This window comes from Galeopterus variegatus, unplaced genomic scaffold (assembly GCF_000696425.1).
Source record: "Galeopterus variegatus unplaced genomic scaffold, G_variegatus-3.0.2 Scaffold13480, whole genome shotgun sequence".
NCBI lineage: Eukaryota > Metazoa > Chordata > Mammalia > Dermoptera > Cynocephalidae > Galeopterus > Galeopterus variegatus.
Window position 1 is genome coordinate 14,785 of NW_007739591.1, and position 13,720 is coordinate 28,504.

Consider the following 13,720-nt stretch of genomic DNA (forward strand, 5'->3'; position numbering starts at 1 on the left):
CAAATATGTCAATTTTTTAGTTTATGGCTTTGAATTTTCTGTATTGATTAAGAAATACTCCTCTACTTTGGGGTAAAACTAGTATTTTCCTAAAATTTCTTCTAATAGTTTTATTTATTATTTTATGTTTAGAAATATAATCCATCTTTAATTCATTTTTGTGTATAATTTTAGGGTGTGGTCTAGTATTTTTCTAGATGAATAGCCTTATGCAAATATCATTTATTAAATAAAACATTCTTTCTGATTGCATTGTGTCTTTGACATATGTTAGGTTCCACATATACGTTTGGATCTATTTCTGTACTCTATTTGGTTCCACTGATGTGTAACAATATGGTCATAAACAAATTTATAGTAAATTTTCCTGTAGATAAAGCAACTTATGCCCCCCTACTACTAATTATTTAATTGAATTGAAATGCACATAACATAAAGTTAACCATTTTAAAGTAAGCAGTTCTGTGGCTTATTCACAATGTTGTGCAGTCTCCATCTCTTTCTAGTTCCAAAACATTTTCATCTCCCCAAAGTTACAGTACGTAACTTTTTGGCTTCTTTCACTCAGCATGGTATTTTCAAGTTTCATCCATGTTATAACATGTAATCAGTACTTCATTCCCTTTTAAGGCTGAATGGTATTCCATTGTGTGGATATACCACAATTTTTTAAAAAAATTTTTTTTAAAGATGACAGGTAAGGGGATCTTAACCCTTGACTTGGTGTTGTCAGCACCATGCTCAGCCAGTGAGCCAACCGGCCATCCCTATATGGGATCCGAACCCATGGCCTTGGTGTTACCAGCACCGCACTCTCCCGAGTGAGCCACGGGCCGGCCCCGATATACCACAATTTTGCCATTGTTTTTAATCTTCAGAATTATCTTGGCTCTTCTCAAACACCAGTTCTTCCATATTAACTTTAATAATTTTGTCCTGGCTAGAAAATAAAATAGAAAAAAGAAGATTGTCTTTGGAATTTAAAAAAATTTATGTATTAAGAAGGAAAGACTGATAATTTAATGATCTTGCATATTTTTATCTGGGATTATGATTTGTGTCTATTCAAGTTACTTTGTTATTTATTCATATTTTATAGTTTGTTTTTTTCCATTAAATCTGTGACTTTTTTTGTAAATTTTGTGCTGTTTTGAATGGGATGTTCTTCCCAATTTTTCATTTCTGATTATAGATCGCTGGTATAAAGAAAAACCTGATGGATTCAAGATGACTTTTTTGTTGTTTTTGGTGTAAATGATATAGTATTTCTCCTTCAGAGTCAAGTAGAGACAGCCTCGAATGTATAAATAGACTTGCTTTCTCCAGCAGGTGATAGTGTCTTATGAATCAGTAAACATTGGTAATGAAAAAACAGCTTCAGTGAGCCTGTCTCTTTTTGTGATGGTGGTGTGGTTGAGGTTGTTCAGTTGGTTGATTTTATTTTCATGAGAAATAATAGTAATAACATGTATCCGTGTATATGAGTGTATTTTTTGTTTGTTTTATACTTTGTGCAAGTGATTTCTTAACTATGAGCTTAATTTTGATAACCAAGATTTCGGAATAACTTTAAAAATTATCACGATTGTATTTATCTTCTTTGCTCTGAATACAAAGGAGTAATTTCAGTTTTGTACATTCTTTTTTTTTTTTTTTTAAGCACGAGAAGCCCTGCCAACGTGGGACAAACAGATCCAATCACTTTGTTTCCAAGTGAATAACCTTTTGGAGAAAATTAGTCAAACAGCACCAGAATGGACAGCACAAGCCATGGAAGCCCAGATGGCTCAGTGAATCCTTGTAGAACTTCTGTGCACACCACATCTTTTTTCGTGTTGTGCAGATTAATTTCACTATCTCTTCAAAGCATTTGCATCATGATCTTATACATTTCAGTTCCTTTTATGCTGGATTCCATTTAAAGACAAAATTATTAAAACAGGAAGTACAAGCATTTAAAACTATGTAGCGCCCATATATTCAGGGTCTCTGTGTATGAAGCAACTCAGATGTTTTGAAAGCTTTTTCTTTAAATGGAGAAGGTAAAATATCTGTGGCTAAAAAGTTTGGGATGTGTGATAACTTTGTAGTCATGTAAAACTTAAGCGCTTTGTGCCTCTCCAAATGTGTTTATTCTAATAAATGGAGAAATGAGCCAAATAAAAGTAGTATTTTGTTTTTAATTAGCAAAGAGTGCTTTGTTCCTTTTTCCTTCACTTGAACAGACATTGATTTATACCATAAGCTAGAAATATGAAGGGAAGTCATAATGCCTTTTCTCCGGGCATTCAAAGAGTCACAGAACCAAGAGACAGTAAGAGTAATACTTGCAGTTGCACCAAGTACTAAAGAACAAAGGGAGGAGCTCTTCATTTAGCAGAGAGAAGTCAGGGAAGGATGCTCAGTTGGTTATTTCAGGTGCACTTTAAAGAGAAAAACTGGGGGACAGGACTTAAAAAATAAAAATATGTGTTGACCTCAAGTTTCAGCTCTTACATGTAAAGAACTTGGAAGTTATTATACCTGTTTTTACAACAGCAAAAAAAGCTGAACATGAAAATCAACAGCTTTCCTTACATCTTTCAAAGAATTGCAGTCCCAGCACAAGTTATCACCCCAAAACTGGACAGACAGACAAACATAGAGAATCGCAGTTGAGATCAGCTTACTTACTAGGAGCAGAAGCTGCTGCAGCCAGTAAGTGGTAGGAAAACTAAAATGGTAGCTGTCATATTGCTGGAGGCTGAATGTGGACTAGCTTGAGTTAAAAATTCCTGAGGGCCAGTCTTAAGGGAGACCCTACACTTTCTAGGTTTACCCCCAGGAACCCTAACAGTTTCTCCTGGTTAAGATCAGGAGCCTCTTTTGTTTCCAGCAAGACAGAGAAAGGGGAACAAACTATTTTGAAATACAGTGGAGGTGGGAGTAGCTGTTTCAAAATACACCAGATCATTTACTGTAACAAAGGCTTTCCACTTAAGGGAAGCTATTAGAGCCTTATCTGATCTAGGGAAAGGGTAGACAATTCCAGCCTACTTTAATCTTACGTGAGGAAGAAAACAAAAAGCCACTTCTGAAGGTACCAGCCAAGGTATTCAGGCCAACTGAAAAATAGAGATAATTTTAAGATTACAGAGTGTTTCTCAAATACCTTACCACCACATCAACAGGCTTTCAATATAATAATAGTTGGTTATGACTATGAGAGCTGCCGGGCAGAGATTCTAAGAAGGAATCCTTAGGGAAACCCCAAAACAACAGTAGAAAATAAGCAAACTGAAGCCCTTGGCACTTAGAGCTACAGCAAACATTAAACACAGCCCAACTCCTACCCAGATTAACATAAAACCACATACTAATCACTTAATTTCTTGATACATTGTGTCTGGCTTTTAACCAAAAAATTGAGACATGTAAGGAAAAACAATCTGAAGAAATATATTAATCATCAGAAGCAGACTAAGATATGGCAGGGGCGTTAGAATTGTCAGACAAGGGCCAGCCCTTGGCTCACTTGGGCAAGTGTGGTGCTGATGACACCAAGGCCATGGGTTCGGATCCCTATATAGGGATGGCCAGTTGGCTCACTTGGGAGAGCGTGGTGCTGACAACACCAAGTCAAGGGTTAAGATCCCCTTACCAGTTACCTTTAAAAAAAAAAAAATCGTCAGACAAATTTAAAACACATGCTAAGGACTGTAATGGATAAAGTAGACAATATGCAAGAACAGATGGGTAATATAAGCAGAGAGGTGGAAACTAAGAATTGAATTGCTAGAAATATGAAAACACTACGATGGAAATTAAAGCCTTTGGCCGGTCCGGTGGCGCACTGGATAGTGCGCCGCTTGGGAAGCGCGGCGGCGCTCCCGCCCGAGGGTTTGGATCCCACATACAGACCGGTTTCCGCTCACTGGCTGAGCGAGGCGCGGGAGCAACACTGAGGGTTGCGGTCCCGTTGCCGGACACGGAAAAAGACAAAAAAAAAAAAAGAAAGAAAGAAATTAAAGCCTTTGATGGGCTCAACACTGAACTGGATTTGGCCAAGGAAAGAATCAGTGAAGTTGAAGATACATCAATGGAAACTTTCCAAACTGAAATTTAAGAAGAAAAAAGAATGAATAGAGTGGAAAAGGATGTCGATGGCCTAGAGGTGCCCAAGGTAAATTTCTCCCACGGAAAAGGACCAGAGCAGCTAACAGCTAAATACTGATGGGAGCATCTGTGGGAGACTGTAGAAGTGCAGCAGGAGAGTGTTGAGATCCTGTGGATCATGAAAGCCTAGCATGGTGGCATAGGGAGGAGAGAGAGGCTCATGGCCTCAGCTACCATGTTTCTGACATCAGGATCAGCAGAGGAGGAATTTTTCCTTGAAGTCAGTAGTCAGGCCAAGGACACAAACTAACCCCCATCTTTACCACAGAGGCTGGCAGATCCTTTGGCAGGACAAGGTCAGACCCAAGTATGGGGAACTATCTAGAGTATATGCACTGCATTGCTCTAGAACACTAGTACAAACTGTGCGCCCCCCACCCCCACCTTATGAACCAAGCTGATGCAGGACAGTGCCATCTTGAAAACAGAGCATGCCCTGCCCTGGGGCCAGTAGCCACACACTTCTCCAGCCTTAAGGGTCTGCCCCGCTCTGTGCATGTACAGGAGAGGCTACAATGCCCTAGTCCCTGGAGCTTGAAGCCTGGGCTCACAGCAACTGTGACTCCAGTTCTGCAGTCTGAAAGCCAACCCTAGTCCTGCTGAACTGACATGCCTCCATAACCCTGGCCAGAGATCAGAAAGGCAGACCCTCCTCAGGCAGACAACCCCTCATTCCTCATAACCACTCAACTTCCAAGCTGACTGAGTTGTATGTGCTCAAGCCCCCAACCTGGAAAAATAGCTCATGGGTCTCTACCCTAATGAATATGCCCTCTGGCCAGTAGAAATAAACTGCATGTGCCCCTCCTGGAGAAGCAGTCAAGTGGTTCCTTCCTAAATAGTCCTTCATAGAAGCCTTGCCAACAGTCCCAGAAGGAGCTGCACCAACCCTGATATCAAAACCAGGCAAGGATACAACCAGAAAGAAAACTACTGGTCAATATCCCTAATGAACACAGATGCAAAAATCCTTAATAAAATACTACCAAACTGAATCCAACAGCACATCAAAGGGATTATACACCATGATCAAGTGGGATTTATCCCAGTGATGCAAGGATGGTTGAAGATACATAATTCAATAAATGTACTACATCACACCAACAGAATGAAAGAAAAAATATAATCATCTTGATAAATGTGGAAAAAGAAATTGATAAAATTTGACATTCCTTCATGACAAAGACTCAACAAATTAGGTATAGCAGGAAAGTGTTTTAATACATAAAGGCTATATATGACAAACGCACCGCTAACATCATACTTAACAGAAAAAAGCTGAAAGCTTTCCCCCTAAGAACTGGAACAAGACACAGATGCCCACTCTCAGCACTTCTATTCAACATAGTACTGGAAGTCCTAGCCAGACCAAATAAGCAAGAGAAAGAAAGAAACAGTATCCAAATTGGAATGGAGAAAGTCCCTTTTTGCAGATGACATGATTTTATATCTAGAGAAACCTAAAGACTTTACCAAAAACTCCTAGACCTGATAAGCAAATTCAGTAAAGTTTCAGGACACAAAACCAACATATTAAAATCAGTAGCATTTCTGTACAACAACAATGAACTAGCAGAAAAAGAAATCAAGAAAGCGATCTCACTTACAATAGCAACAACACAAATATAAAATACCTTGAAGTAAATTTAACCGAGGAGGTGAAAGATCTCTACAAGGAAAACTATAAAACAATGATTAAAGAAATTAAAGATACAAAAAAAATTGAAAGACATCCTATGCTCATGGATCAGAAGAATCAGTATTGTCAAAATGGCCATAGTACCTGAAGTGATCAACAGATCCAATGCAATCCCCATCAAACTACCAATGATATACTTCACAGAAATAGGAAAAAGTTCAAAAAAATTTATACAGAACAACAAGAGAAGTCAAATAGCTAAAGCAATTATGAGCAAAAAGAACAAAACGGGTATATATGCTCCCTGACTTCAAAATATGCTGCAAAGCTATAGTAATCATAACACTATGGTACTGGCACAAAAACAGACACATAGATCAATGGAACAGAATAGAGAATTTAGAAATAAAGCCATGTACATACAGCCAACTGATTTTTGACAAAGGAATGGAGAATATACATTGAAGGAAGGACAGTCTCTTCAATAAATGATGCTGGGAAAATTGGAGATCCATATGCAAAAGAATGAAACTAGATCTATAAAGCCATGTACATACAGCCAACTGATTTTTGACAAAGGAATGGAGAATATACATTGAAGAAAGGACAGTCTCTTCAATAAATGATGCTGGGAAAATTGGAGATCCATATGCAAAAGAATGAAACTAGATCTCTATCTCTCACCATATATAAAAAACTCAAAATAGATTAAAGACATAAATGCAAGACCCAAAACTGTAAAACTTCTAGAAAAAAACATAGAAGAAATACTTCAGGATGTAGGTCTGGGCAAAGACTTCATGAACAGTACTTCAGAAGCACAAGGAACAAAAGCATTTTTAAAAAATGTTGGGCCGACTCCGTGGCGCACTCGGTAGAGTGCAGTGCTGGGAGCGCAGCTGTGCTCCCACCACAGGTTCGGATCCTACATAGGGATGGCCGGTGCACTCACTGGCTGAGTGCGGTGCGGGCGACACCAAGCCAAGGGTTGCGATCCCCTTACCAGTCACAAAAAAAGACAAAAAAAAAAAAAAAAAAAAAAAAGAAAAGAAAAGAAAAGAAAAAAAAGATGTTATACAAGAAAATTATCCTTCATAAGTGAAGGAAAAATAAAGACTCAACAAAAGCTAATAGTTGGATGTACAGTTTGTGATTATTTTCTCCCATTCTGTAGGTTGTTTTTTGCTCTGTTTACTTTTTCTTTCTTTTGCTGTGCAGAAGCTTTTCAGTTTGATGTAATCCCACTTGTTTATTTATTTTTTCTTTTGTTGCCTGTGCTTTTGAGGTACTGTTCATAAAGTCTTTGCCCAGTCCTACTTGCTGAAATGTTTCCTTTGAGTAGTTTTATAGTGTCAGGTCTTATATATGAGTAATCCATTTTGAATTTGATTTTGGTGTATGGTGAGAGGTATGGGTCTAGTTTCATTCTTCTATGTATGTATGTCCAGCTTTCCCAGCACCACTTATTGAAGAGGCAGTCCTTTCTCCAATATATTCTCCTGTTCTGTTGTCAAATATCAGTTGACCATAAGTATTTGGGTTGGATTTTTGGGATCTGTTCTGTTCCATTGGTCTAAGTGTCTCTTAATGGCAGTACCATGCTGTTTTGGTTACTGTTGCTTTGTAGTATAATTTGAAGTCAGGTAGTGTAATGTTTCTGGCTTTATTTATTTTTTGCTCAGGATTGCTTTGACTATTCAGGGACTTTTGTTTTTCCATATGAATATTAGGATTGTTTTTTCTATTTCTTTGAAGAATGTCATTGGTATTTTGATGGGGATTGCATTGAATCTGTAGATTGCTTTGGGTAGCATGGACATTTTCACAATGTTAATTCTTCCAATCTAAGAGTGTGGAATGTCTTTCCATGTTTTTGTGTACTCTAATTTCTTTCAGCAGTGATTTGTAGTTCTCATTGTAGAGATCTTTCACACCCTTGGTTACATTGATTTCTAGGCATTTAAATTTTTTTTGGTAACTAGAGTAAATGGGATGGCTTTCTTGATTTCTTTGTCTGATAGTTTGTTATTGGAGTATGAAAAAGCTACTGATTTTTGCATGTTGATTTTGTATCCCAAAACTTTACTGAAATTGATTATCAGCTCTAAGAGTTTATTGGTAGATTCTTTAGGTTTTTCTATATATAGGATCATGTCATCTGCAAACAGGGACAATTTGACTTTGTCTTTTCCAATCTGGATGCCCTTTATTTCTTTCTCTTGCCTGATTGCTCTGGCTAGTACTTCCAATGCTATGCTAAAGAGGAGTGGTGATAGTGGGCATCCTTGTCTTGTTCCCATTACTAAGGGAAAGGTTTCAGCTTTTCCCCATTCAGGATGATGTTGGCAGTGGATTTGTCGTATATGACTTTTATTGTGTTGAGATAATTTCCTTCTATACCTAATTTTCTGAGAGTCTTTATCATGAAGAGATGTTGAATTTTGTCAAATGCTTTTTCTGTGTCCATTGAGATAATCATATGGTTTTAGTCCTTGATTTTGTTGATATGGTGTTGACTTGCAGATGTTGAGCCATCCTTGTATCCCTGGGTTGAATTCCACTTGATTGTGGTGTGTAATTTTTTTGTAGTGTTGTTGTATTCTGATTGCTGAAATTTTGTTGAAGATTTTTGCATCTGTGTTCATCAGAGATATGGGTCTGTAGTTTTCTTTTTTTGTTTTACCTTTATCTGCTTTTGATATCAGGGTGATGCTGGCCTCATAGAATGAGTTTGCAAGAATGCCTCTGTTTCAACTTTTCAAAATAGTTGAAAGAGAATTTGCATTAATTCCTCTTTAAATGTCTGGTAGAATTCAGCAGTAAAGTCATCTGGTCCTGTGCTTTTCTTTGTTTGGAGACCACTGATTACTGCTTCAATCTCATTGATCATTATTGATCTGTTCAGGTTTTCTATTTCTTCTTGGTTCAGTCTTAGTAGTTTGTATGTGTCCAAAAATATATCCATTTCCTCCCGGTTTTCAAAATTGTTAGTGTATAGTTGTTTATAGTAGTCTCTAATGATTCTTTGTATTTCTGTGGTATTGGTTGTATTGTCTCCTTTTTCGTATCTGATTTTTTTTATTTAATAAAAAAATCTTTTTTTGGTTAATGAACTAATGCTTATCTATTTTGTTTATCTTCTCAAAAAACCAACTTTTTATTTCACTGACTTTTTGTATCATTATTTGGGTCTCTATTTCATTTACTTCTGCTCTGATCTTAGTTTTTTCTTTGCATCTAGTAATTCTGGGACTGGATTATTCTTTTTTTTCTAGTTCTTTGATGTGTAACACTAGGTTGTTTATTTGAAATCTTTCTATTCTTTTGATGTAAGCATTTATTGCAATAAACTTCCCTTTTAGTACTGCTTTTGTAGTATCCCACAGGTTTTGGTATAATGTGTCTTTATTTTCTTTAGTTTTGAGAAATTTTTTGATTTCCTGTTTAATTTCTTCCTGGACCCATAGGTCGTTTAGGATCATTTTGTGTAATTTCCATGTATTCATATAGTTTCCAGAGCTTTGCTTGTTATTAATTTCTAGTTTTAATCCATTGTGGTTGGAAAAGATTCTTGAGATGATTTCACTTTTTAAAAACTTGTTTAGACCTGATTTGGGGCCTAACATATGGTCTATCTAGGAAAATGTTCCATGTGCTGATGAGAAGAATGTATGTTCTGTAGTCATTGGATGAAATGTTCTGTAGATATCTGCCAGGTCCAGTTGGTTCAAAGTGTAGTTTAAATCCTCCATTTCTCTGTTGATTTGTTACCAAATGATTTGTCCAGTGCTGAGAGAGGGGTGTTTCGGTCCCCTACTGTTTTTGTGTTTGAGTCTGTATCTTTCTTTAGGCTTAATAGTGTTTGCTTTATGTATCTGGGTGTGCTAGTATTGGTGCATATATATTTTTAATTGCTGTGTCTTTTTGCTGGAGAGATCCCTTTATCATTATATAGTACCCTTCTTTGTCTTGTTTTATGGTTTTTTATTTAAAGTCTATTTTATGTGATATAAGAATAACTACTCCTGCTCATTTTTGGTTTTCATTTCTGTGATATATCTTTTTCCATCCCTTCAGTATTAATTTGTGTGTGTCTGTACAGGATTGAATTATGTTCCCCCAAAACTCTTTGAAGCTAGAATTGTGTCCCCCAAGCTTTTATGTTTTAGAAATTTAGCCACCACTGTAACTGCTTAGAGGGTGAGAAATCCTATTATGGTAATTGAAAGGTGAAGCCTTGAAGAGGTGATTGGATTGTAGGACCATGCGGTAGCAAATGGGTTAAAAATGGGCCGGCCCCGTGGCACACTCGGGAGAGTGTGGGGCTGGGAGCGCAGCGACGCTCCTGCCATGGGTTCGGATCCTATATAGGACTGGCCGGTGCGCTCACTGGCTGAGCGTGGTGTGGGCGACACCACACCAAGGGTTGTGATCCCCTTACCGGTCACAAAAAAGACAAAAAAAAAAAAATGGTGGTCATGGGCATGTTTTGTAGGGCTTTAAAAGGAGAGTCAATGAGGAAGTTAGCCTCTCTCTCCCCCTGCTCTCCCTGCTTCCACCATCTTGCAATGTGAGACCCCTGGGTCATTGTTGCCACCACCAGATGTGTTCCCTGGACTTTGGACTTCCAAGCCTCAGGAACTGTAAGCAATATATTTTATTTTCTTATAAACCACCCAGTTCCATGTATTTTGTTATAAGCAACAGAAATGGACTGATATAGTGTCCTTCCTTACAGGTGAGGTGCATAAGACAGCATATAGTTGGGTCTAGATTTTTAATCCAATCAGTCAGTCTGTATCTTTTGAATTGGGCATTTAATCCATTTACATTTAGGATTGTTACTGAAAGGTACTGTCTTATTCCTGGCATTTTATCAATTTTCTTTTGGATGTTTTAAATATCTTCTATTTCTTTTTTCCCCTTTTGTTGTTTGTCTTGGATGTTTGTTTTTGGAGGCGGTAAGATATAGTTTCTTTCTCTTTCTTTGCATTTTTGTTCTATCAGTGGGTTTTGTTTTTTCTTGTATATTCATGGTGGTGATTATTATTTTTTGGATTCCAGAAACAGGACTCCCTTGAGAATTTCTTATAGGGCTGGTCATGTGGTATTGAATTCCTGCAATTCTTGTTTGTCTGGAAAGTATGTAATTTCTCCCTCATTTCTGCACGATAGCCTTGCTGGGTATAGTATTCTTGGTTGGCAGATTTTCTTTTGGTATTTTGAATATATTATCCCCTTTTCTTCTGGCCTGCAGAGTTTCTGTTGAGAATTTTGCTGTTGGTTTGACAGGGGATCCATTACGGATGACTTGACGTTTTTCTCTTGCTGCTATTAGGATTCTGTCTTTGTCTTTGAGCCTTGCCAGTTTGACTATAATGTGTCTCAGAGAGGACCTTGTTGGATTGATTCTGTTTGGGGATCTTTGAGCCTCCTGGATCTGAATGTCTGTGTCTCTCTCTATACCTGGGAAGTTTTCCATTATTATTTTGTTGAATAGTTTTTCAATGCCTTTTCTTTCTCTTCCCCTTGGGAACACTTATAACTCAAATGTTTGTGCTCTTAACATTGTCTGCTAGCTCTCTTAGATTTCCATCATTTTTAAAAATTCTTTTTTCTTTTTTTCTGTGCACTCTGATTATTTTGAAAAGACTGTCTTCAAGATCAGAAATTCTTTCTTCTGCTTGTGCTAGCCTGCTGCTTAAGCTCTTGTTTGTGTTTTTTATTTTGTTGAATGAATCTTTCCATTCCATGAGTTCTGCTACATTCTTTTAAAGGTATTAATCTCATTGTAAATTTCCTCCTTCATATCCTGGATATTTTTCTTGTTATCATTATGTTGTGTAACTGAGTTTTCTGGTAGCTCAGTGAGTTTCCTTAAGATTGTTGCTCAGAGTTCCTTTTCAGTCATTTCAAGGGTTTCCTGCTCTATAGGGTCTGGTATTTGGGAATTATTGTATTCTTTTGGTGGTGTCATATTTTCTTGGGTTCTTATATTTGTAATATCTCTACATTGGTGTCTGGTCATCTGGGAGAGCACTTCCTTCTTCTATTAATCTTGAATAGGCTTTAAGGAGAGTAATCCTCTTCTTTTTCCAGTCTCTGCTGGTGTCTATCCTTATGTCAATGTAGTCAAGTGTCTGATGGACTGCCTACATGGTGGCTGTGGCTACTACTGTGGTGGCAAGCCACTTCTGTGGCAGCCAATCCATGTAGAAATGGTGTTTTCAGCATGCTCCTTTCTGCTGTGCAATAGGGGCTGCCCACAGCACCTGCCCAGGACCCCATGCATGTTCCTGCCTTCTAAAAAGTTTTTCAAAAGAAATATAATTACTATGCTAAATGAGGAGAGATAATGGAATCATAAAATGATTATTTCAGACCAGCGTGTCAACAACAGAGTGTCAAAATATATGAGACAAAAACTGATAAAGCTGCAAGGAGAAATAGATGAATTCACCATTATATTTGGAGACTTCAACGTCCTCTCCCAGCAATGGGCAGATCCAGTAGGCAGAAAATCAGTAGGGACATAGTTGAACCCACAGGACCATCGATCAACTGGATATAATCGACATCTATAGACTGCTTCATCCAACAAAGCAGAATACACATTCTTCTCAAGGTCACACAGAACATTTATCAACACAGACCACACCCTTGGCCACAAAACACACCTTAACAAATTTAAAAGAATATAAATCATAAAACATATGTTCTCACATCACAATGTAATTAAACTAGATATTAATAAAAGAAAGATAACTGATGAATCACAAAATACCTGAAGACTAAATAATATACTTCTAAGTAATGCATGGGTCAAAGAAAAAATCTCAAGAGAAAATTTTATCTAAAAAAATGAAAATATAACATTAAAATTTGTGAGATACTGCACAAGTAGTGCTTAGAGGGAAAATTACAGCATTGAGTGCATATACTAAAGACCTAAAAATGATTATCTAAGCTTCCACTAGGAAACTAGAAAAAGAAGAGCAAAGTAAACACAAAGTAAGTGGAAGGAAAAAAAATAAGAAAACTTGGGGCAGATTAGAGTGAAATAAATGAAACTGAAACTTGGAAATTAATAGACACTCAACGAAACTGAAATCTGGCTTTTTGAAAAGATCAGTAAATTTGCTAAGCCTCTAGCCAGGCCAACTCAGATTAAAATAAGAGAAGACAGAAATTACTAATGTCAGAAGTGAAAGAGGGGCCATCACCACAGATCCCACAAACAGTAAAAGGGTAATAAAAGAATATTAAGAACAGCTTTATGCCCCAAAATCTCATAACTTAGATGAAATGGACAAATTCCTTGAATGACAAAATCTGCCGTACCTCACATGAATGGAAATAAACAATCTGAATAGGTCTATATCTATGAAAGAAATTGGATCAATAATTAATAACCTTTCATAAGAGAAAGCACCAGGTCCAGATGAATAATATCAAACATTTAAGAAAAGGATCACACTAATTCCCTAAAGTTGCTTCCAAAATATAGAAGCTGAAAGAGCACATCCTAACCCATTCCATGGGGCCATCATTTAGGATCAAAACCAAATAGAGACATTACAAGAAAGGAAAACTACAGTCCCATGTCTCTCATGAACATGGATGCAAAAATCCTTAACAAAATTTAGGAAATCTAATCCAACAATGTGTAAAAATAATTGTCCACCACAATTAAGTGAGATTTATTACATGTATGCAAGGTTGGTTCAACAGTTGAAAACCAATTTATGCAATTGATCATATCAATAGGTGAAAGAAGAAAAATCATAATTGTATCAAATGAAACAAAAAAGAATTTGAAAAATTCAACACTCATTTATGAAAAATGTTCTCAGTAAACTAGGAATAAACTGAAACTTCCTCAACTTGGTAAAGAACATCTACAAAAAATCTTCGGCCAACATCATA

The 13,720-nt window shown here is 37.0% G+C and overlaps 1 protein-coding gene across 1 annotated transcript in view; it reads left to right on the plus strand.

The window, feature by feature from the left end:
• LOC103581615 (COP9 signalosome complex subunit 4) overlaps positions 1–2,191 on the plus strand; it is a gene marked incomplete at its 5' end in the record, with an annotated part of 15,222 nt that extends 13,031 nt beyond the window's left edge. The window contains one exon of the mRNA XM_008563403.1: positions 1,661–2,191. Coding sequence (XP_008561625.1) covers positions 1,661–1,794 — 134 coding nt within the window. The remainder of the gene's footprint in view (positions 1–1,660) is intronic.
• Positions 2,192–13,720: the final 11,529 nt, after the last annotated feature.